Source organism: Channa argus, chromosome 11 (genome assembly GCF_033026475.1).
Source record: "Channa argus isolate prfri chromosome 11, Channa argus male v1.0, whole genome shotgun sequence".
Taxonomy (NCBI): domain Eukaryota; kingdom Metazoa; phylum Chordata; class Actinopteri; order Anabantiformes; family Channidae; genus Channa; species Channa argus.
In genome coordinates this window covers 13,182,256-13,208,228 of record NC_090207.1, presented here as the reverse complement: position 1 = coordinate 13,208,228, position 25,973 = coordinate 13,182,256, and the positions used below count along the sequence as shown (strand labels likewise).

The 25,973-nt window shown below is 37.0% G+C and overlaps 1 protein-coding gene across 2 annotated transcripts in view; it reads left to right on the top strand.

The window, feature by feature from the left end:
- stpg2 (sperm-tail PG-rich repeat containing 2) overlaps positions 1-25,973 on the top strand; it is a 62,337-nt gene continuing 36,364 nt past the window's right edge. Inside the window, exons 1-10 of one of the 2 annotated variants that reach the window (XM_067520753.1) lie at positions 1-90; positions 1,685-1,785; positions 2,250-2,417; positions 4,246-4,413; positions 7,998-8,113; positions 8,915-9,026; positions 13,374-13,481; positions 19,388-19,547; positions 21,005-21,168; positions 21,423-21,515. In XM_067520753.1, coding sequence (XP_067376854.1) covers positions 1,747-1,785; positions 2,250-2,417; positions 4,246-4,413; positions 7,998-8,113; positions 8,915-9,026; positions 13,374-13,481; positions 19,388-19,547; positions 21,005-21,168; positions 21,423-21,515 — 1,128 coding nt within the window. In that variant the 5' untranslated portion in view covers positions 1-90; positions 1,685-1,746. Of the gene's footprint in view, positions 1,280-1,684; positions 1,786-2,249; positions 2,418-4,245; positions 4,414-7,997; positions 8,114-8,914; positions 9,027-13,373; positions 13,482-19,387; positions 19,548-21,004; positions 21,169-21,422; positions 21,516-25,973 lie in introns of both variants that reach the window. The other variant, XM_067520752.1, reaches the window with a different exon arrangement.

The following is a 25,973-nucleotide window of genomic DNA, read 5'->3' as shown; positions in this document are numbered from 1 at the left end:
TTGGAGAGTGAGAGGATGCCTTAGGAATGGAGCCGTACTGGTGCTAAGATCAAGGGAGATGTGCAGAGCTACTACAGAGGAATAAAGCTGGTGAGCCATACAATTAATTTGTGGGAAAGAGTAGTGGAAGCTAGGCTAAGGGCAGAGGGGAGCATTTGTGAGCAGCAGTATGGTTTTATGCTTTGAAAGAGTCAAACAGATGCAACATTTGCTTTGAGGATGCTGCAGGAGAAGTACAGAGGAGGTCATAAGGAGCTGCATGTGTTTTCGTAGATTTAAAAAAAGCGTATGACAGAGGGTGCAGAGAGGAGCTGTAAGACTGTGGTGAGGTGTGCTACCTTCTGCTTACAAGACATGAAGAAAAAAGTTTCTACATAAAGATGTAGATTACTGTTACTTCAAAGAAATACTTGCTTCTGAGGTTGCTTTCTCCTGAGTTCCCAGTATCCAAATCATAACAACATTGTGTGGAGCATTCTAACAGTGCAGGAGGGAATAGTTTAGGTCGGAAAATGGTGAAAAGAGCTGTGGTGACAGGAGTGTTACATACACTTTTAAAACTATTCATCTTAGATAAATGAGCAAAATTGCTAAAATGTGTTTAAAAGAATGAAAAAGAAATATGTAAATAGCAGGTGGTGTTTTTAATTACAAGTTCCATTCCCATTTTGTTCACCCACTAGATGGTAGGATTGGACTATGTATTTTGCACCTTGACACCACTAAGCATTATAATGACATTAATATTAATACTATAGCCTTGAAAACATTCTAAATTATCAACACCTGATGAAGTGAAATTGTACTGTAAAAGCAGTAATGGTAATATGTCAATGTTTATTAGACTTACAAAAAGTGATAGAAGTGACACTGCAGGCCTAAATTTTGGTTCCCAATTCTAATTTAATCCCTTAATCTTTTGTTTGACCTTAGTCGCTGTGTAACTGCGGCCTGTAACGATTCGCGGTATCCAAGCAACGACGCACGCAAAGTAACGTGGAGTAAATTGATCCAGTACTGAGAGTACAGCGGTAAAGCAAAGTCTTATCCTCGGCACGGAATACATTTAGTACAAGGCAGTGCTTCAGCTTTGGTCCGACTATAGTGAGTGTCTGTAGTGTAGAAGTGAACTTTATTGAAGCTACCAAGCTATTTTAGACAGGTTGAGTTAAGATGCACGGACGAGCTCCTAGAGTGACCCTCCTGACAGCAACCAGCACTTCTCCTACAGTTGGCCCCGGATCGTACGACGTCACCCTCGGCAATTATAAAATAGCAGGTAACCGTAGGAGACACAGGTACAGCCCGAAAATATTATAGACTGGTCGATGTAGCTTAAAATACACGTGCTTTCTATTGTCCTCTAGAGAAAATGTTTACAAAATGTAAATTAACCAAACCATAAAAATTAAGATAACTAGCTACTCTAGGTAGCTGTATTTTAGCCAATTACTTATGCTAACGTTACCTGTAAAAAAGTTAGCGTTTGTTAGCCAATTTAGACCGATGGTGTATGGAGTCAAAACTGTATTGTTCTATTCATTTTCAGAAAATTACAGAGAAACATTATTGTGTTTATGTATTTTTTTCTGCCCACAATACTATTTATATAATTACGTGAATAGAATAGAATATAAAATAAAGCTAGGAGCTGTTTCCCAATGAACCCTTTTATTTATTGCAGATGGCTATGCACCTTTCCTGTCCCTGACCAGTAGACAGTCAATATTCGAGTCCACTGATAGGATGCCTGGACCTGGACAATATGAAGCCTCACCTACTAAGGTAACATAGGTTGAAGTCAACCGTTTTATGCAAAAACCAAAAAAAAGTCAAGACCTTGGGTGGACTAGTGATGAAAGAAAACGAAAATCGTTGTAAATTAATTTCAAGTGGGAATGTGCATGAAAAGAAACATAAATAAAAGTCAAAATGCTCTTAAGAAGGATAAAAGTGGTGTTGTTAGTTATTTTTGTTATACCTCTGTAACAAGAAAGATGCCAGCTGAGGAGATGTACCCTGACAGGAGTGTTTGTGGATCAACCAATTTGACCAAAAATAATTTGATAGTTTCTCTTATAACATATAAAACAATCAATACACCATTTTAGGATTGCATGAGACAAAATGAAGATGAAGATTATTATAGATGGTTTAAATACTTATTAACAAAAGTACTTTATAGCGTTGAACAAAGATTTGTCATTTCCTCTCTTTGCTTGTTTTCCTTCTGAACCCTAAACTCTAAGCTAAACATCCACGGTGGCTGCAGCCTTCAGAGCCGATCGAAGCGTTTTGATGAGGTGATGTCTAAGGTTCCTGGTCCAGGGGCCTACAATGTGCAGACTGCTCCAGGAAATATGCCCAGGGCAGTGACAGCTGATCCAAGACAGACTGAGAAACTTGGCAGAAAAATGGTAGGCATATGGGTAAAGATACAGTACATAGGCAAAAAAAAGTTCTGAAGTTAATGACATGCATTTGGAATAGTTTAGATCTTTTTGTGCCATTACTTTCATCTACATTAGGCTAGAGTTTGCACATTGTGTATCCTGTATATAAAGTTTATATGAAAAATTGCACCGCTACCCTTCTGTTGCTCGCTGTGAGTTGCTCTTCCAGCCCTGTTACCCATACACAGACAAACCCACAAACATTTATATAAGTAACTGTTAACAATAAAAGGAAGTAACAATAAAAACACAATAACTTGTAAAAGTCTTCTTACCATCGTAATGTTCTTTTTCTCTGCCATTTGTCAAACAGACTGTGGTGACTGCCAGTAACCTAAAGATAGTTCCTTGTCAGTAACTTAGCTCCTATCTTTTGAAGTTATACCATCCGCTGACTGCTCAACACCAACCTATGGGAATTACAGGCTGCTATTTCAAAACCTTTCATGGAAAAACTTTCTCCACACTGGTAAAATAGTTAAGGCGCTTCCTTTGGAAAACACCATCTGCTGTATTTGCTGTAACGTTTGAAAACTTTCTGGGTTTAGTAACACATTTAATATATCAGGTGAAACAAGGGCAAATACTGTGAATACAATGACATACAATATGTCATTCATTGTCATAATAATATTCTGTCACATTTTGCAATATAAAGCTTTAATATGCACAGCAGTAATTTATCATATGCGAGATAGGCTTTGTAACCTTGATCATTGTGGAGATGCGAACATACAAAGCCATAAGAGAGTCTTGAAACAATCTGCCACTTGACTTTAACTGTTAAGGTAACATTTTCTATGTGACCCATAATGTGTTCATAAACACAGACATTTTAATTATCAGCAGGGATCAGGAAGTTAAGTTTCAAACCTGTGCTGTTTCCACTTTATGTTCTGCAGTTGTACTGTTAACACCTGTGAGGGGTGGGTGTAGGCTGGTTGGTAGGGCAAGTGTTCATGGGTCAGTGGGTAAACTTCCAGCCCTTCCCATGTGTCAACATGCACATGTCCAAGTCGCTCCCTGTGGGTTGTATGAACTCTGTGTGAGTGTGAAAAGCAACATTGTAAAGTGATATTTATATAAGCACACCATTTACCAACATTTAGAGGTGTCATCGGAAGCAGTAAGAGAGACTGACATTATTCTGTGTAGAGACTGACACACAGTTTAAGACAAAGTATCTAAAAAGCAAGAAAACCTCATTTTGCACATCAGTGTTGTTGCACGTTGTTTGAACTTTGGAGAAAAGGTGTTGAGTTCTGAATAGTGTAACCTGTCTAGCCTCATCAGCACTAAGACTGTATTAATAAAATACACTGAGATCATTAAGTTCTATTCTGCTACTATGTCCATACATATATAAATGCAGACAAGCTGCAAGTTTATCTTTATTTGATTAAAACCAAAACCATTGGTTAGCCAATTTCTTATGGAGAAACTTTCACCTTCACACCTGATCAGAGTCAGAGATAAGTCTCAGTGCTCACAAGCTTCTACCTTCTATGTTGTATATAGTAGTTTTCATGAAAAGATAGCTGACCCCTAAGCAGATATTTTGCTATTCTTCCACTTTAGTTTATTTATTCCCACTTTCTCTTTTGTCCTTTTGTTTCTTATAATCTACCTCCCCTCACTTCTTCTTTCTCTGTCTCTGTCCTTACCTCAGTCTCACAGTCTATATGCCCCAGGCAGTGCTCAGCTACTTTGTAAGTTGGGCATAATCTCCATCACAAACCGTAACTTCTCTCCTTGTCCTCCCTGACTTTCTTCTGCTTTTTTCTCCATGGAGTGGCTGCAGGCTAAAAGTCTCCAACTCGTTCATCAGTCAGATATCCCATCCATACCTTCCCCGGGCCAGGCCTATGGCTATGAGAAGGACGCCTTGGGTGTGCTCCGCAAGCAGCAGCCCCCTCCTAGAGACACAACCATGGGGCCAGCCTACTACACTCCACTGCTGGTAAGAAAGAAAACACACATACATGCTCACTCCCATTGAAGTTTGAATGTACATTCATCAGAGAATGTGAAGTGGTCATTTGTGCATGCATGTGCTCTTTCATTAGTCTGGGAGTGTGTGTCTGAGTGTACTTATTCTGCCTGCGAGGCAAGGTCCATTAGTGTTAGGCAGATCTAATGCACCACTGAACCCCCACCCCACCTCAATCAGTTGGCTCAAAACGCATTTCCATAGCTAATGAATGCAGCTGCACTTTAAAAAAGCCACAGCGCACCATTGCTCATCCATTTTACATGCCAACAAAGAGAGCTATTAGTAATTATTCTTCAAGCTATATTACAATATTCACTTAAAATAATGCACATGCCTGCTGGTCTGGCTCTCAATTAAGTCGTTTTTCATCTGTTAATGACCAGAGGAAGTCAACAGCGTCCTTGAGTGTTGGCCGAGGTTGTGTCAACACACCGGCACAGGCACAGAGGCGTGCTGTGATTTAGGGCTATCAACAGTGCATCCATCCGCTGCTCTTTCATTTTGTCTCAACTTCTGTTGCTCTCCCTTTGAAAGTTCAACCCCCGTTTCTGTCTGTCTCATTCCCTCTGTCTCCCCATCTGACACACTCATTTCTTTAAGCTCAAACACTTCTCCCACCCTCCATTCAGCCTGAGTTCAAAAGTGTGGAAAGGCGGATTTAAGTGGTTGACTGAGGACAAAACTTCAAAGTTGCGAGAGCAACTGTGAATAAAAAGACATCAGACAGAAATCATATCAACACAATTTGTTTTTTGTCTGAATCTGAGAAATTCCTCTGACCCTATACGTATCAGTCATGTATTAACAATTATATTACATCTTACTACAGATACAACTTAGTACAAAAAATGTAGAGACAGGTATATCAGTGTTATAAGCTATATTGGTACAGGCACATGCCATTGCTATGAAAAAATACTGTGCATAATAAAAGCACTGGGACTAAATTAGACATAGGAACACTATTGGATATTTAGTTTGTTAAGATTATCTTGTACTAGATCTGGCAGATGATGATAACACAACTAGGCAGATGGTAAAATGGAACAAATACTGCGTTACTGCAAAAATGTCAAAAGACTCAGAAATGGAATAACTTATTTATATAAATATTTTACTGTCTGGACAGTCAATTAGTTCCTCCAGGAATTTGAAAATGTCACAATAACAACAATTATTTTATTCCATGGTAAAATCTGCGTCACCTTATAATTTAAAACATCACTGAAACATGCATTACAATTTTTTAGAAAGCTGTAATAGAATCAGACATTTTTGGCTGCCACAATTACAGAAATATTTTCAATGTTTATCTTGTAAATTACCTGGGGGCAGCAGTGGCTCAGTCAGGAGAGTGGCCGCCTACCGACCATAGGGTCAGAGGTTCACCCCCCCGCTCTTCCCGACCACATGTCGAAGTGTCCTTGCGCAACACACTGAATCCCCCAACAGCCCATTCCAATCCCCAGCTTTACAGTGCCAGTCCTAAGTGGTCCTGCTAAAAATTGTGGAGGGTTGCTTTAGGAAGGCCATCTGTTGTAAAAGCTGGGCCAAATCAACATGTGGACAAATGATCCTCCTTGGTGACCCTGAACTCAAAAACAAACAAAAAAAATCTGAAAATGTGCTGGCCCCAGAAATCAGTACTCTACATAAAACTGTTATTTGGTGTGAAGATGTCAGATTTTGGAAAGACTGCCCTCCTAACTGAGTCTGAATTCCAGACCAGTCCAGATTCAGACTGCAAGAGCAGCAGTTTCAGCCTGCAGGATCCTTCCCACACACGACCCTACACCAAAAACACCGTCTTTTTTATTCAGCTTTTTTATTCTCATTTAAATAATAAGTAGCCTGCCATTTCATCTTATCAAAGCTGAATGGATATGTTCATCCCCACTAGCTGTGTTTTTGTTTTGCTTTTGAAAAGCTCTCCTTGACATAAATAGGCGATTTGTGCTTGTGAACTCAGTGCCAGTTGCGTTACAATCACAGTGCTTCTGTGTGTTTGTGTGCAATGCAGAACAGTAATGTGTCTCTCTTTAAGCATGTGAATATTCTTTTTTCCTATCTCCTCTCCTCAAAACTGGATTGAAGGTTCACAAGGGAGAGAACCACAGATCTTGTCCTTCAGTCACTGTTGAAGTTGAGATAAGTAGACAGATACCATATGCAGTTAGAAACTTTTTGAGAGTCTCTATTAGTCCTCCTATAACCTTTCTTACAAGGTAGACAGTTTGGTCAAGGAAAAGTTAGAAACAAAACCAAAGAATTTTATGTGCTTTGGTTTTTGATTCAGTTTTGTTATTTCATTACTGGTTAATTTTAGTACAAGTGTTTTATAACATGAGGGACAAGCAACAGACCTTTGTTAGCATCAGGAACTGCATGTAATCTAACTGTAAGCGTTTTATGAAAAAATGACTTTTTATAACAGTAACAAACAAATTACAAGTCTCACACATCAAAGTGCCAGGTTTTCTTCACATATCAGATTTATCAATTCTAATACAATGGAAGCTGTGTGCATAGCAGTGGGAATAGCTACAGTATATCAGTAGGTTCACTTATGATATTCAAGATTTTAGTGATCCCCTGACTTTTCCTCTAGTGCAATTTTTAGGGTTAACTGTTTTATTGTGATTGTTAGTATTATTATATTTTTAATCAAAATATTTTAACAATATGGATGTATTTTTGTGAAATTTTGAATGAATTGTAATGACTTTGGTAATCCATTGACTATCCTTACTGCCAATAGCAGTTCAAAGTTTTTAGATATCCTGTGAGTTATCTCGACAGCTACTGAATTAATTAGCTTTATCCTAATGACTTGACTTCTGTCATTATGGTATAGCCATACTTTTTTGTTAAGACCTTTATTGATTCATTAATACCTACAAAACACAGTTGCATCATATTTGTCTGTTGAACAAAGTTATCTATAGGTTACTCAAGCATTTAGGTCAAAGCACTGAGTACATGTCTAGGAGAGTGCATGCTTCAGAGAGTGATTAGTTAGTCTCTATTTGTTAGTCTTAAATAAATGACACACTTCGAAGAATTTAAGACCCCGTAGTGGCATTTATTTTTAAAATGTTTTTTGCAGCAATCTGAGATATACTTTTAAGTCACACATACAGTATCTCTAAAATGTGTAAAATGTGCTGGCCAGCTCATTTCCAGACATAGCCTCTCTTGGTTGTTAAGCTTTGGCTAGAGGCAGAGGAAGCAGGCTGTAAAACTCAGAGATAAGAAAGGACTGAGGGTCCCCCCTAGATCTCTGACATATGCTGGCATTTGGCTGAACTTCACATTTCATTCAGCCCCAGCTTCATGAGCCCTAACTAGAAGAGAAGCCAGATAAGTGTGAATGAGTCAATTCTATTTCCTGCGTCTCTGTTCATCATTTATCATCTTGTCTCATTCTCTTCCATATCCTCTCATCTTATTTCTCTCTGTCTTACTTTCCGACCATTCCTTTCTTCTATCCACTTCTCATCTCCACTCTTTTGTTGTTTTTTGGTTCTCTCCTGTCCTTTCTCTTTCTCCAGTCTGAGATGAGTTCTGCTCAGAAGTACAAAGGTGTCCACTTTGGTAGTATGACAGGCAAGAGAGGTCAGGTGACTGTGGAGGAAGGACCAGGACCAGGACAATATGACCCTGAGATGTGAGTATCATATGTGATCCCACAAAATACAATAAGCTTTCATTAGCAGTAACATAAGAACACATTTGTCAGCATCTGTGAAACATGTTAATTTGATGTTCTCTTTTAAAGATAGATGAGGAGTTCAATGACACTAATATTGGCACAGAATTCATAAAAGTTTAATGCCAGCAGTTAGTATCTTTGCTCAACTAAAGAAGACTGTATATAACGGGAAACAGTATAGCCAGCTAGTTGGCTGCAATGACACAAGGCTAACCAAACAAATATATGGCATCAAACATTATTTGTGATTCTGATATATTTATATTTATGAATGAATTGCAATAAAATACTAAATGAAATATTTTTGGAGCATGAATAAACCACCAAAGATTTAATAAGATTTGATGCTGCTGGACAAATCTAAACTCAGCAGTTCACTGCCCTTGAGCCATGACAGATGTTTACTGAACAGAGAAGCTGTTCCATCAAAGTGAAATGTTGCTTTCATCTTACAGTCAGTGCATTATGTTTGACATTTTTCACATAAAATTTTTGTTGATAGTCACTGAGGATGAGGTGTAGTACATGTTTCTAAACATGCTGTCTTTACACTCCCTACAGTTAGAGCTGATGTTGTAGTTTCCTCTTCTTTCACTTTTCCATAAACATCTCCTTTTCTTCTCATTTCTCACATTGTAGCCCTTCTCCTTCTCTTCCCTCTTCTGCTTTGTATGTTTTAACTCTGCTCTCTTTGTATATTTTTGTTCGTCTGTCTCCTATTCTTAAAGACACTGTCATTTTCTCTTTATGCCACAGAGTCCCACAAACTCACTATGAGAATGTGAATCTTCAAAAGGAACAAAAAGGCAGAACTGAACTTATAATCCCTCGCTACCACGAACTGGTGCCCAAGCAAGAGGAAAAGAAGGTGAGTGTTTGTGTTAGTGGATTTTTGTGTGATGCTGGGCATGTGAGGTTTGGATAAATGATAACTCGGCGATAAACGTATAACAAGCCTCATACTAAATTTTTTGACTTTAAGAAAAGTCTTCATCAGATTAATGACTTGTCCTTAAACTGCAGAAATTGTTCACCTATGTGTTCTTACAATGACGAATCCGGTTGTCGACAACCGGATTCGTCATTGTAAGAACACATAGGTGAACAATGTAAACAAAACAAAGTGCATTGTAAACAAAAAAGGGCATGAGACTGCAGGGCATGTGCACACACAGCAGTTTTACATTAACTGAAAAGAAATGTTGAGGAAATCAAGAAGGGCCACATGAATTCTTAAGATGTCGAAGTACTTCAACTCCAAATGGAAAAACCTTCAGTAGTTCCTGAAAGTTCCTGCTTTGCTGCAGGATGTCAACAGAAAGTGAGCTATCATATTAGCGTAGTGTCAGTAGTGGATCTAAAATAACACACACATAAGCACACACAGATGCATGGAGTGCTAATACTTGTTACTTAAACGCTGTATCTGGAGAACAACACACTAGTGTTGAAATTGTAAAAATATCAAATTTTAACCTGATTTTAACATAGAACTGTAAAAATAAAGAAAACTAACTGTTTTGAACAAATATGTCAGCACTTAAATGTGTGTAAGTATGGTCTTGTGTGTGTAGATTCTGTTCTTACTTTATAAAGAAGATCCCAAATAAGAAAACGGTGATGAATGTTCAGAACAAAACTATGTAAGTGGGTGTTACAATGGAAATTTGTTGCTTAATGGAGCAAATTGTCCCTTAAAATGAGCTTAGGTAAGTTGCTCAGCATTGGCCACTATGGCCACAAGCAGCAATTTTTGCAGCTTCAAAAATGTCAGTTAAAGTCACAGGCAGTTAGAACAAGTGGATTTACATACTGTTTAACAATAACCACTAATTTTGTAATAGGAAACTGTGGTTAAACAAGTCCTCCTGAGAACGCAACCTAACATGAGTTTGAATTAATTTTTATTTTGTTAATCTTGAGTTTTAAATTTAAGCGCAATCACTCACTGGTATCAGTGCTCACAATACCGTTTTACTGATCATGTTAACCACAGCAAATATATTTGACTGGAAAAGGCTACAAATACAGATTTGTTCAAAAGTACTTCCGAGTAATTTCTGTTTGCATGCACTATTTTTGGCTTCAGAGTTACTGAAACATTTAGCAATAGGATTTTGATTCATCAACATGTTTTTAGGTAAAGTCTTTTATATAGGGTATGGGGCAGTTGTAAGCAGTTAGAGGGCGTGTTAACTTTTTTTCACTGCACTGTTTAGATTCTTCCCACTGTATGATTTAAAATCTTCAGTCAAGATACATACTAAATTATGCATTTTTTAGGTACTAATTAAAGATAAAATTATGAGCTCTCTCTCTATCCAGCATTTGTTTTATCAATGTATCTATTTGCCTATAGAGGGCAGTAGAACATAAGCTGTGAACCCCCACCCCCACCCCCCTCTCACAAACACTCACAATCACACTCACACTCAAACATACACACATACATACTGATACTCTGGAGCTGGTTGAGCGGAGGGGAGTTACTCACCTGCATATGAACTTGAGTGTGCTGGCAGAGTAATGCTTTGTGATGCCTTATTTCTCCGTTCGGTGGGGTAGAGTGGGTGAGGCTGAAAAGTGTGAGACTGGATTTGTGGAGAGAAATGTGAACATATGCCTCCTGTTAAGGACTCGTACCTATGCCTTTTTCTTTTCTTCTTTACCCTCTTGAACATTTTAATCTGATGTCTTTTCTGTGTTTTTCATTTCACTTTACTCATCAGTGCATAGTTCGTTGCATTTCACCTCAAATGTTTGACTTCTCTTGACCCAATATAAAATAATACAATTAAAGAATTAAATTTAATTATATTATTTATATTGTATTTTATCCTGAGATGTTAACAACTGTGCCATTTTTGTGTGCCCGTATGTGTGGACCATGCTAAATATAGGCCCCTTACCATGATGGATGCACATCTATCCATCATCATTAGTACCTGATTCCTCAACTCACATGTGCTCTCCAACACATACACTGACTGGATGGTTCATTAACCATAGTGGGGACACTCTGGACAAACACTTTAACTTCTTCAAAATCAGCAGCCATTCTACCTCTAATGGCTCGAGGCTGGTGGTGTCCCATAGAGTTGAAGAGTCTGTAGGTGAGATTTTGCCTTAAAGTAGAGACTCTGCCATCGCAAGAGCAACAACTGAGCAAACCACTTTAACAAACTATTATTGTCTGTATCCCTGCAATCAAAGGCAAAGCAAATGCGGTGCTTGATAGTACACTGTAAATATGAAGTTCACTGTCAGTTCATCATGTTGTGAATTTTGTGTTAATATTGTCATGGATGTTATTGTGTTATTTGAAGTGCTTGTTATTTTTAGAACTTGGAAGCAACACTGTTACCACAAGGGGAAAAGGAAAAGAAAAAATAACTTTTCTTTTGTCAGTTTCTATTGTCTAAATGTTTGTGCATAAATTATATGAACGGAGACTGCGCATAAAGTCTCATGGAAAATGTCTTGGTGAACATCTGAGTACAAATTTGAAGTAGAAAACTCATCCTGTGTTCCTAGATAATCCTTTACATATTGTGTCTGACACTGAGATTATGCAGTCACATTTAAATACAAGTACATATTTTGGCCCTGGTCCTAACGCAGGGTGTTCGTGTGCATGTGTAACTGTAATGTGGAACCATTGAGCACTGTGTTTCACAGTTCTTACAATCACTAATCGTTTATACAGAATCATGAACTTTCAAATGTGGAGTACAAAGTACAAACTCCCCCCAATGACCCCACTCCCCTACAAACTCATCTCCCCTCCTCATCTCTCCGTCACATACAAGCATTGAACTGTGTTCATGTCACACACTGGTCCAAGTCCTCATTCATTTTACTCATTCATGTACTGAATATTATACATTAGCTTATACACTGCACTGTCCACTGTTGTTTATTCCGTTATGCATTATTCTTAATGTCCACTGCACTTGTAAATAAGTGTTTATAGCTTCTCCTGAAACTTAACATCTAATTACACACAATCACCTGTACATCGTATCTGCAGTACTCACATCTGTATACTATTTGTTCATAGTGCTTACACATGTATATTATGTCCATAGTACCTCCATGTGTATATAATTTGTCCATAATACTTCAAAATGTATGTTATGTTCATAGTATATCCATGTGTATTTTATTTTGTCCGTAGTACTTCCACCTCTATATTACTTCCATCTATATATTAGTCATGGGTACATGACATGTCCATAATAGTGGCTATCTTGTACATACTGTAGACACTATATTTTACACAGCTTATTGCACTTCTAGTTTGGTACTAAACTGCATTTTGTTGCCTTGTACTTGTACATGTGTAATGACATTAGTTGAATCGAATCTAAAAAAAAAGGGTGAGATCCTTTATATTGAAAATAATGTGACAAGCTCTTAATCTTATTTACCCTTATTTGAACTCATATATTTGCACCTACACATATAGCAGTGAATTAAATTGATGTATATAACTTCAGATTTTAACAACAAGAAACCTTTAGTGTTCATAAATAAAGACTGAACTGTCCTAAGGCAGGGGGGAAACATATTGTGCTTAGGTTCACTAGTATTCCTTCTCAAGATTCTGGTACAACTGCTAACAATCTCCATTCTGCTGTACTGCAGAGCTAGTTAAATTACCTCTGGTCTAGCAACCTACAACAATGTCCCAGCTCTGCAGTAGGGGATGTGGAAAGTATGAGTATGTGTTTCTTTATCTCTAACCGTGTTAGGTCTAGCGTTTTTAGCTGGTTTGCGAGTTACAGTAATTACTGCATTGAAATGTTGCAGTAATTTTGATTTAGTACATGACATGGTATAGGAGTATGAAAAGAGCAATCTTGCACATGGTTAGTTCAATTCTGGTCTCTGCTGTTTCTAAACATGGATGAATTCATTGTAGAGTAAAGGAAAATGTTCTCACATGTTGCTCACACTCTTGCTTAGTTTCATTTTTGTCTTTCAGTTTGTTTTCTTCCAAACCTCACCTTCCTGAGCTCTACTTTTATTTCAGAAAGTGAAAGAAACATCAAAGCATCTTTTTGTTCATTTCTCCTTTTTCCTCTAAGTGTCTCTTTCTGTTATTCTGATTGACACCACTACAAGAAAACCAATTAAACCAAAGCATGTAAGTGCATCCTACTACAATTGCACTTGATTTACTCAATATCTCTCTCTCTTTGCTTCCCATCAGGGAGTTCCTGGTCCAGGCCAATACCACATCAGAAGTCAGTTTGACAAGTCTGTGAAGTCTAGTGGGCAACTACCAAAGTTCACTTGCCCCTTCCTCTCCCAGGCTGAGGTACAGTGCACACAGTATTCAGCAAAGTTGGCGGCTCTGTGTGTAGCTTTGTCTGTGTATTTCCAGCTGAATCAGGTTGTAGGGCAGGCTCATTTTCAAGTGATTATAGCACCAGGGTCTATTTCAATTATTGTGGTTTTGTTTTTTTGCCTTCCTTTTGCATTGATTCAATGCCTGTGTATATTCAGGTCAAAGTTAATTATTTATAAGTAAGTATATAGGTTAAACTGAGGCAGTAGAGCTTTGTAATGTCTTACTGTTATACCTATGTTTTACATATATATTTAGTTATATAAGAAGGCTTGTTGAAAAAACTGTAGCGATTAGAATATAAATCCCAGATAATCTATGTTGCTTAGCTCTTTATTCAAAGGGGAAGTGTTTGCCTAACAAATGCTCCACTGCAAGTACCCTGAATGTTATTTTACTCAAGTAAACGCACAAAGTAGATGCTCTATCACTGTATTGGTCTATAGACAGAGAAAACACACTACATGTTTCTAATGTGCTCTAAACAGAGGAAACAATCAGACCATATTCAAAAGCTTTCTCAGACATAATCAGCTGAAGACAAATATATTAAATTTTCAATTTCTCATAGGGGGTTGGATTTTAATATGGAATATTTAAGATTGAGTTATAGATCCAAAACCCTAAGACCGACTGTGTTTTTTTAATTGACATGCTGGGATTGGAGGGTTTCTTCAGATGGGGGTGAAGAGGAGTTTATTAAGAGCCTCACATGAGCGAAGATGAAGGATGTTAAAATGTGTGTCTCTTGAATACTTCTCTCTGTGGCACTGCCCCACAGATTCACTTTGTGAAACTTTCAATTATCACTCTAACTCACCCAATGTGACGGTGTATGCTCTCTCTCTCTCACACACCCACACACACATACACACACACAGAAAATTCACGCAAATGTGTAAATTTTATCTGCACACGGATATAGATGTAGTAATTAGATTCTCTTTTTGTTACAGTATAATGTAGTATATCTCATACAGTATGATGTAGTATATCTCATACAGTATGATGTAGTATATCTCATGAAACTCTGAAAAAACACACTTTTCATGGAAAGTAAATTGCTTAAGGGTCAGCTTAGGGTTGTGATTACAATAACAGTCAATAGAACATATGAGTCTGTAAGAGAGAACAGGAAACCATAATACACATGGTCCCCACCTTTAAATTCCGCCTTTTTTGTTAGAAAAAAGTATTTAACTAAAGTTTGGATACCTGGGGTTTGTAAACCACTCTATGGTACCATATTGTTGGCACATATTTTAGAGCTCATGTACAGTTGCACTCAAAAATATTCAACCCCTCATTGAAAATACGCTATTTGGGTGAAATGTACAAATTTACAAATTTCAGCTATATGTAACGAACACATCAAACAAGAACAACTTAAATATCTAAACACAGCTAATGTTACAAGTGGTTCCTCCAAATTCAACACAAAATGTCACTTTTACAGTCAACTGCAGTCTGAACCCCCTGAATAGAATCCTCCATTAAGAACACAGGCTTTCAAACCAGGTATTATCTTAAACCTCATGAAACTAATCAAGGACTTCATTTGGCTTCAACGGCTTTAGTACTTGGAAAGGGAAGCTTGGGCTTCACTGCAATTTTCAACAAGACAGTAATCCCAAGCATACCTCAAAGTCACCAACGCTTGGTTACTGAAGAACGTTTTTTTAATGATTTTTAGGAGATAGCCTCTAGAGTACCCTAAGTAACATCCAGCAACGTGTGTCTTCCACCACTCGACCACCTTTTCCGCTCGGCCTCTCGATTTATCTGGGCTGGGGACCAGCACCAAGGCGGTTCTTGGTGGCTTGGCGGTGCCACGCCTGGTGGCGTTGGGATTCGAGCCCCCGCCCTTCTGCATCGCAAGCCAATGCTCTACCACCAGGCCCAATTCACATACACACACACTTGTTACCTCAAATTACCTTAATGATGTCTGAAACACAAAACATTTTACTTGTTTCCTGGTCAGAACAACTGGTGCAAGATTCTGGAGAGTTTATTTGATGCATGTGTACATATGTGTGTGTCATAGTGTGCTCTGACCTAATTTCCCTGGCCACATGCTGTGTTAGTGCGTCGACTTACTGATGTCGTCAGTGACACCCACTGAGGAACGTCTGTAAGTGAATGTGTCTGTGTTTGCGTGTCATAAGCCATCTCTAATGCAGAACTGAAAGCGACAGTTTTCTTAGATCTTCGTCTCCCTGAGTCCGGTTCCATCTGACACAGTTAGCCTACGGAGGGATGTAGAGGAAACAAGGGAAGAAAGCAGTAAAGGAAGGAGGAAGGGGAAGATTAGAGTAACAGCTGGGATCCTCCAGTTTTTCACCTCTTTTACTCTCTTTGACTTCCCAATATCCCAATATCAAAGCATCAATCTGGCACCTGTTTTTTCCTTGATTCCCCTTGTCTTTGCTGCTCCACTCATATCTATTTTTCCTGTTTGTTTGCTCCCATTATTTTCTCTTAGTCCCCATTTTTAACTCCTTTCTTTCATCCTTGCAAGCTTCTCCAGTTTCCCTCATGTGCCATTCTATTTTCTCTTTCCTTTCTCTTTCAGGTATGGCTGTTTTCTGTGTCTCTACTCTCCCCATACTTTTAGTTTCAGTTTGAGTTCTTAAGTCCCTTCTTTTTCCCTATGGAGTCCACAACATTTCACATTTAATTGTACTTTACAAAAGGCCTTTAAACATTGGGTGCAACACCACTGAATAAAGTTGATGTAATGTGAAGATTAAAACAAAATATACATTGTTCGGTAAATACAATTTAATGTTTGAAGAATGGTGACAAATGCTTATGAATGCCATTTATAATTAAAAAATTGGTAAAATACACCCTAATCTCTGGTTTCCTTAGAATCAATGTATGAATATAGTTGAGACAAGACATAACTAGCATCATCAGCAAGTTAGTTTTTTTTCTGGCTTTTTGGGATACAAAGGAAATGTGGAATTGTGAGGATGTTGCATGGCCCTATTCAGCAAACGAGCTTTTGTTGATTCATCCCACTGTAACGTCACAGTTGATCCTTCATAGCTGTCTGGCTAATCACAGCTAATTCCCACAATGACAACTCTTATCTATGATACATACAGTATATCAAACATGAATCTGATGGCTTAAGTGCAGTTTTACGCAAATGTGATTATTATGTGATATATTATACTAAAAATTTGATTTTGCCAAAGGGATTCAGCTGAAACAAATTAGACAAAAACAATTCTTCACTGCTTCACTTGCACAAATTGACGGTTTGGGTATTGTATATTTTTTGGACGCATTGCTTTAATTGCAGCAATGCCCGTGCACCTCCTATAACAATTGTTTTGCTTTGTTTGTTTGGTGCCAGAAGAGCACGAGGGCACTTCATTACTTCTATGGTTCCATCACTCTGTGGACTCGTTAATCCACATTAACAGACATTAAGATGTTCTGTCACCACAGTGCCCGTAGAGGCACCTCATTTTGAGAACATTTTGTGTGTATTTCTTTAGCATGTATTATTATGTGTGTTTGGAAAAATAACAGCAGGAAGAATTAAAAAACTTTCAAATCCCATCCTTGTGAAGTGCCAACAAAGCTCAGTCAGTCAATTTGAGATGGAAAAAAATATGCCCATGAATAAGACTTTACCAAAGCCAGTAGGGCAGATTTGGATTGCCAGATGGTCACAAACCCCATCTCTCAGCTGACTTTGAAGAAATACAGTTTGTTTTGGCCTTGAAACAGCATGTCATGTAGTTTATGGTCTTCTCTTTTCTTCTCTTTAAGTGCTCTCTATTTCTAACCCAAGCATTTCCTCTCTCAATCATTTCCCTCTCCTCTTTCCATTTCCTCCTCCAACTACACCTCTTCACTTGTTCTTCTCTTGCTGTCATTGCCCCTTTTTACCTAAAAGCTCAATAATTCAACTGTGCATTACTAACACAATTTTCATTACCCCGGAACTAATTTACTATAGGCTGCATCTTGTTTAAATGGAAAGTGCAAATCAATGATTGGAATGTTTCCAACAAATGGGTTATATTTAAGATCGTTTTTATAGTTTGAATCTGGAGAATTGACTAAGTGTGTGTGCGGCAAACTTTAATTATTTGTTTTTCTGTGTTGTCAGCTTCTCTTTCTTTCTATCTCTATTGTTTCGCACATTGGTCCATCTTTACTTGACCCCCCCCACTTCATTATCAGATATCATTTTGCTTCCTAGAATTTTGTTGGTTAGTTTGTTCTACAGAGCGGGGAAGAAAGGTGATGCCTTTCCTCATTTTTATAAATGTATGTTTAGAAAACACTGTAATTATCTCAACCAAAGTTAATAGGATGCATAATTACACATTATATACAGAGGCTTCCCCTCTCTCTCTCATTCTCTTTGTCTTTGCTTCATTCCTTCTCACTGTTTCTACCATTTTTTCTGTTTGTCACTTTGTGTGTGTTTGTGTTTGTGTGTGTGGCAAACTTTAATGTGGTCATGCTGGTATTTGAAGGAATCAAGTTCTTTTCATTCCACCGTAACATTAAATAAAAACCACATAAATAGTTCAGTAGTGAGATGCTGAAGACAAATTTAGAGCTACACTGAAGCACAGTTCAGCATCAGTGATTTTGACAGAAAAAGGAACTTATCTGCTTTGGTCCCTTGATTGCTGGTGTTGTTATAATAGGCAATCAAATAAACACATTTGTTCCCACGAAGTGAAGCTGCCAAGCTATAGCAGTGCTGAATCAGCTCTGATATCAGCAAAACAGTCAGAAAACACATACCTATGCAGACATACCTGATTGTGTGCATCATTAACTTGGAGTTAAAGATGCTGTTTACCTCATCTCATCTTCTCTCTCCTCATTACCAGTACTTTGTTCTGTCTGTATGCAGTTTGCTCTTATTTCACTTCATACCATTTCTTCCATGTCTTTTTTTGGGGGGTCGTGTTGTCATTTTTGTTTTTTCTATTTTTAACTTGGATTTATGGAAAAGAATAAAACAAGATATTGTCAAAGTGGCAGGCTGGTGTTATGGTATGTTAAATGAAACAAAGGTACAGCTGAGGTTTGAAAAGTAAAGATGTGACTGATCAAAGCTGTGCTGTGTCTGACAATGTCAAACTGACTCTGAAATGTTCTCAAATGGCCACTAAGGATAAACAGTTTTAAATTATGGTTTAAAAAATGTCTTCTTATCACAATAATTTAAAATTGTGGATATGTTTATCATCTATCTAGCAGTTTTGCCTTCTGGTGTGCATTAAGCAGTCCACAGTGAGTATGTACTGAAATGCTGCTCTTTTGTTTTGTGTTAAGTTGTCTTTGCTGGTTTTGCTCTGACAACAATGCTATAAAGTGTCCTATTACTTGTTGTACTTGTAGAGAAAGCAAATATTTACAGCTGTTTTTATTTTCTATATAGACGCTGAGTCAAGACAATAAATGAACTGCCACTTAAAACAGTGCTGATCTAAGTTTGATAAATAGAAATTGACAATTGTAAAATTTTGGTATTTGCTAGGGTGTAGACTTAAGATGCATTTCTTTCCTGCCTTTTATTTTCTGTTTAATCAAGGCCATTTGTAGCAGAAACTTAAAATGACCAACAGATACATATTACCACTGGGTAACATCTAACGGCTGTAGTGAACATTAGACCATCAGAAAGAGGTATGTTGGATGGTCATAAAACACAGGACTTTTACACAGGAAGTTATAGTCCAGTGCACAATTTCAGCAGATGCCTGCTAAACATTTCAATGGGTCGTATGAGATGGTAGGGAGAAAGTCGGAGTTTACGATTGTGAAATTGTTGGTTATGTCTCTCACTCTATTCTACATCCATCCCATTCACTTTCATCTCTGTCCGTTAGAGGTTCAGCCCTGTGAAAGAAGTGTCGCCCCCTGTTGGTGTATATAATGACCCACGCTGTGCCTTGGAGATGGTGAAAAGAACAACAGGAGTGAAGAAAAGCCCATTTGGCATCACAACAGCGCGTTTCGCCCTTAACAACAAAACATGCTCCACACCAGGTCAGTATGTGTGGTTGAGTGTGTGTTCTAATCTATTCTGTGGTAAATGCTGGTGGAATTTCCTAATGTAGTTATTTTGTTACACATATGTTACAATGTTGCTTTAGAATCAAATACATAAATATAATGGATGTAGCTCTTAAAATGAATACCTGAGACATGTGTCTTAATACCAGCACTTGATTGAAACCTTATAATGTCTGAATACAACATTTGTTTTTATTTTAGTTGGAAAGCCTCAATCGTGTTCTTTTTTCATTTCACACAGTCCGTGTTCTTTAAAAGTTCAGATTTTAACTTGACGTGGCTATTACAGTCAATCAAACAGGTAGCAATTAAGATAATGAGCACTACTTTTCAGCTTGTATTAACATTTTGAAAAGAACTGAAACAGGAAGTAAAACATGTTTGTGCTTGTATTGGCCACTGAGTGGGTTACTTGGAATGTCTGGATTTGCATTTAGATTTTGTAATTATAGCCTGAAAGTCTAAAATACCTTTAAAATTCTAGATTTAGTTTCATTTCATAAATTAAATAACAGCTCACAATCTAATATAAACCAAAATTGAATGTGTATTTATTTGGATTAGTAAGGCATAATACACTGTATTAAACTGTAAACAGCCATTTCTGAAAAAAAGAGTTCTGCTCACTCAAAACTCTGCTCACGAGATACGTGAATCGACCTCTGGTGGTCAGAAACTGACATGCATGCGCAAATGTAAGTGAAATGTGAGCCATGCGTACAAAATAAACCATCTCTGATCAAATTTTTCAGTTTTTCTAAAAAAAAAAAATCCACATTGCTGGTGGTAAGGGTCAGCCTCCAACTGTCCTCTCAGTAGAGATTGTACCGACTGTGTATTTGCATTGTGTTACTTTGAAGTTTGTGTAAGCTTTTTTTAAAATATAGACATTATCGTTATTGATATGAATATTCTGGCAAGTTTAATGAAAAAATACAAACTTAACTTCTTATTTTACATTTTGCCAGTTATATATAAGTATTTTTTATTTGTTTCCTCACATTTTATTATGACTGTGTTTACTTACTTTCTTTACTGTTTTTGCAGTATATTTTTGTTGTATATTTTTTAATTTGTTAAAGTGTGAGGTAGAGTGTGCTGGACCTGCCCGGTCATAAAGTATATTATCATAAAGAATAATGTCCTGTAGTGCAAGCGTAATTTTCAGCATGAGCGAACATGAATGCAGTACATACTGCCAAAACTAGATACTAAGCCAAAGTTACACCTACACTACACGTGTCTGATGTCTGTGTCTTAACATCAATTCTGGGAGGATTAGACGGAGCCAACAGGTATTGGTCTGAGGAAAAATAAGCACTACAATTTTCTTAGATGATTTTGTCTCAGGTTAGTGAAAAGAAGAACTATATAAAAACATATTTCACTTAGACACACAATAATCCCCCTCCTGTGTGTCCTCTGTCTAGGTCCAGGGTCCTATAATGTGTTTGATTATGGTTTAGCCCAAGAGAGTTTTAAAAAGGCACTTTTTGAGAGAAACAGGAAGGGAGGTTTTGGCTCCACTGCTCAACGCAAGTTCCTCTTTCCCAAAAAGGAATCCCTAGAAGCCCCAAGTCCAGGACAGTATGAGGTAGGAAAATGAATTGATTCTTTTTAGTCATTCATTTACCTCTTGACTCTTTCTTCTGTTACTTAGTCAACTTAAAGTCATATATGTACAGATACTAATTAGGCTCAAATTAAAGGCTCTTGTTACTCATGCCCTGCATTTTTTATTTATATATATATATATATATATATATATATATATATATATATATATATATATATATATATATATATATTCATACTTTATATGTTTAAATGCTGTATATTTGTGTTCAGACAGAAAAAAAGACAGAGGAAAACTACAAGAAGCAAAACACAGCAGTTTTCAAATCAAACACAGAACGTCTGGCACAATCACTGCTGGCTAAAGTAAGTCTCCTTACTTTGCTCCCACTGCTTCTTTGTATCCCAGTTTTCCTTGGAGTTGTCTTGGTGTCACTGTCAAGTTTCTGATGTAAAACTGCTCAGACCTACTTTATTTAATAGTCCAAGATGAAGACCTTATTCCTTTTAAATATGGTGGCCAAAACATTAGAACCACATCTTCCTATAGTGCACTGCAGTACAGCTCCACTACCCACTTTGACCTCAATAATAAATGCATAGTAAAATTATCACCTTTTTGACAGTTTCAACTTAAACATTGAAAAATATTAAAACCTCGTAAAAGTATTGGCTTGCATTAAACTGCACAGGTGCTCATAATGTTACGCCTGATGTGTATGTCAGATTTATAAATTGGCCATCACAGCAATAATATATGATCCATGATGCCAAAGTTTACCTTTTCCAGTGGTTAATTTTCCTTCCCTATCTCTTTCTACTAAAGTTAATTTATGCTGAAGTAAGCACGACACAATTCAATATAGTCTTCTTCTCTGTTCCTCATTTTCTTTCCTGTGATGTTCTTAGTACTGGTCTGCTTTCCTGACATCTCAAATTAATGTTAAAAGAAACCCTATAATATACTTGGGTTCATAAATTGGACTTTCCACCTAGAAATATAAATAATTTTGTTGCACTTTTTATTACATCTTGGTAATAACAGAGTAAAATAATAATTTGGTGTATATATATATATATATATATATATATATATATATATATATATATATGAAGCAGAGCTAAAAAAGGCAAAACTACTAATAAAAAACTAAGCTAATCTTGTTTAAACCCGCCTTTACTGTCTAGCATTGATGTCAATAAATAAATAAAAGTGGTAGTTTTACAATTAAAAAAAGTGACCACGTTTGGATTGTAAAAGCTAAATTTTTTTGCCCTGTATGACACAGGATGGTGTTTACTTGCATATAAATGATGTGCTAATGAAGAAACAGAGGAACAGCTGGATGTGAGGGTTAGCAATTCAATCTTTCTGACTGTAGTACAGAAAAAAAATTGTTCTCAGAGAAAATTATGTAAATTTCAAGCTAAAGTGTAGGCTACACTATTTTAATATTCAAGATACACAATTTGTATTCTCAAGTACCCTTCTGGGTACCAGCTGGTGTTTACTCTGATTAACTCCAAAGGTTAGAAGTGTTATCTAAATCTTGAGGCAAAGGTCTTCAGAATTGATCTTAACACTGCAAGCTATGCTGCTTTATAGAAAGAGTTTAAATGGTAATGCAGCACTTATCACAGAGGGCAGAAAAGTGTAGGTGTGCTTTTCCACATTGTTGTGTTTATGTTGTCTTGTAGCTTTCACGTGTGACTCTCCGTTATGCACAACTGATATAACTAACTTGTTAACAACTTTTTTCAAAGAAAATAACAATATTCAGCACAAGAATTTGTAGATTTTCCCCCTTGTGTGTTGCTCTCATACCCAAATCAGTGATGTGTCTGTCTCTGCCGCGTGAGTTTGTCACTCTAACAGCGATTACAGCGATTACAGTATATGGTCTGTAGGTCTTGCTCAGCTTACACTCAGAGCTATAGTACCCTGGTGCATGCAGAAATCATAATTCCTACCACACCAGTATTCGTGTATTTGTACATCAACAAGGTACTAGAGATGAGGATATATCCCATTGAAGAGGCATGAGAACAGCAAACTTTTCCCAAACACAAAGTTTCAAGAAACCTAAATATGGTGCAGTTAATCTGACTTTATTAAGCAATTTCACAGATAATTACTGTTCAGAATTGATGCCTGCTTTCAGTGTTTATATGGGAGATTTTATATTCCCTGGGAATAACCTGCTGGTGTTTTTTGATCTTTATCAGGCTGAAGTTATTTTAATAATGGATGAAATATTCAGCTGGATGACAGTTTGAGTCAGGAAATGAAAAAAATAAACATATAAAAAAACATGAATGACAAAGGGGAAATTAATTTCATAATTGTATTTGTTTTAGTGCTGTTTTACTCTCAAATTTATCCTAAACAAGATTGGGGGCTTCCCCACCTCACCTATGTCTGGTTAGTTACTAACACATGATCGCGCTGTTCGTTTATTAAACAGAGATCTTTTTGTATGACAGCTTCAGATTAGTTATCATGATTAGATTAGTTTAAAGTAGACTGTTCTAAACAACACTGAACTCTATGTTGGACACACACTAGCCTATGAGAAGATAATAATAATAATAATAATAATAATAATAATAATAATAATAATAATAATAATAATAATAATAAATAAGTCCTAGCTGACAGAATAAAGGAGGAAACAGCACAGTAACAAAAGGAGAAAGAAAAGAAACAGCAGATTCATAAACTGCACCAATTAAGAATTTTCACTCCAAGACATCAATCCATGGTGATAATGTTTTTTTTCTGCCTCTGTATGATCTTACAAAAAAGTTAGTTCTTTTGTCCAAAAAGCCAGTTGATCTGACAAATCTACACACTGTGATACAATCATTCAGCATATTCACCGTTCAATTAACGTAAAATCGAAATAGTCTGATAATGATGAGCTCATTGACAGCCATGGGAGGTTGTTGTCGTAGTTTAGCCAACAGCTGACACCAGCTTTTATTTTTCAAAATTTATTACAACATTTTAAAAGGCTATGAACATGAGCCAGCAATGGAAATCAGTCACTCATTGTCTGGCAGAGATTGGCAAGAAAACTTAACACACCATTAGTCCTAGGATGAAAATTAAATATCTTTGAGACTCACAGACCCAGACCCTAGGAAGACCCAGACCCATACTGGGTCTTGCAATTTAGCAGGGCAGTAGACTGAGATCAGCGCAAATCTCTCGGAGCTGAAAACGTTGGGACGCATTCAAAGACTGAGTTTGGAGGAACGGACAAACTCAAACCTAGTGCATGTTCAGGTCAGTTTTAGAGACCTGCATTTTTATAGGCAGACATGCGAACCGTGAGCACTTCAGGAGAAGAGAGAGATGCTTTTAAGTGAATTCTAGTAATAAACTATGAGGAAACTAACTGCATACCTATTTTTTTAAAAATCATTTGTCTTTGGGTGGAAAAGTCACTGCAGTAAATGTCCAAATGAAAAAGGAGGAGCTGCTCCAGCTGTTCTGACACTAAAAACATGCACAGTAAAACATAACTGCAGCCCATGATAAATAAAAACTAATCCAAGTAATTCACGTAACATTTAACAATATTTACACACAATGTGAATTTCTACCGCAGCAATGTGAATTTCCACTCAGTGTTGGACAAATGGCTGTGTAGTTTGTCCAACACAGGTGATTTGTAGAACTGTGCTTACAACTACAGAAAGAGAGGAGAACTTATTTTAATAAATAATGAAAATACAGCTGATTGATCCCTGGTTTTTGTTCTTTCATGGAACAACGATGGAATCAAACTCACAAATCTGGCATTAAAGGGCTGCACTTTACAACCTCGCTACTCCATTAGAGTGATGGACAAGTGTTCACATGTCTATAGGTAAATGTATCGATTCATTCATTAAAGACATTGCAGTGGGCTGTAATTCAAATATCAAATGTTCCCTTCAAAATATTTTTGTAGTTCATTATGACAGGGTGACTAAACATGTATTAAACAATAATGTAATCTCATCTCGACCCACATTACAGAGACAGAGACACAATCCATAGGAAATATTATGGCAATCACATCATCTGACAGAATCAACATAAACATAAAGTTACGACAGCAGCTGTGTGATAGATCAGATTTAAAACTAGTTTTCACCAAGAAGTTGTCGATGCATCCATAGACAGTAGGATTCATTTCTGTTGACTGGGTACGAGGGCGAAATTTAGCAATGCCTGGTGGCTAAAAAGAGGAACTGTAGGTATAATAAGCCTTTTTCTGAACTAAACACACTGCATTCCTGATGGAACAACCAGTAGGGTACCGCGGACACACCGCACACAAAAACCATGACACTTTTAATGTCTACATCTGTACATTCATTAACCTAGGAGAGGCAGAGAATGTTTTTATATGCTCTGTTGTAACCTGGTTACTACTGTATGTCTCTGACCTTTTTTTTTTTATTGTTGTTGCCCAAAATGCATGATTTTATGACAGATTTTATAAAAAATTGCGATGCATGTTGTGATGTTTTTATGCTGTTTTAAAATACAAGGTTGCACAGTATTCACAGGGTTAAATTAATTATTGTGATTGCAACATCACAAATTCCTGGAGGGACTTATTATTCATAGAAAATACCATTTAAATGCTTAGTGTTTGTGTGTGTGTGTGTGTGTGTGTTGGAGAAATCATAGTGCAGAAATATGACAGACTGACAGAAAACTACTCTTTTAGTCAGTTTTCATTTTAGTCAGACATTTGTTGGAGTTATTTAAAACATAAGTATATTATCCTATGTATGTCTTTCCTTGTTGTGACAGTCTTCTTCTGC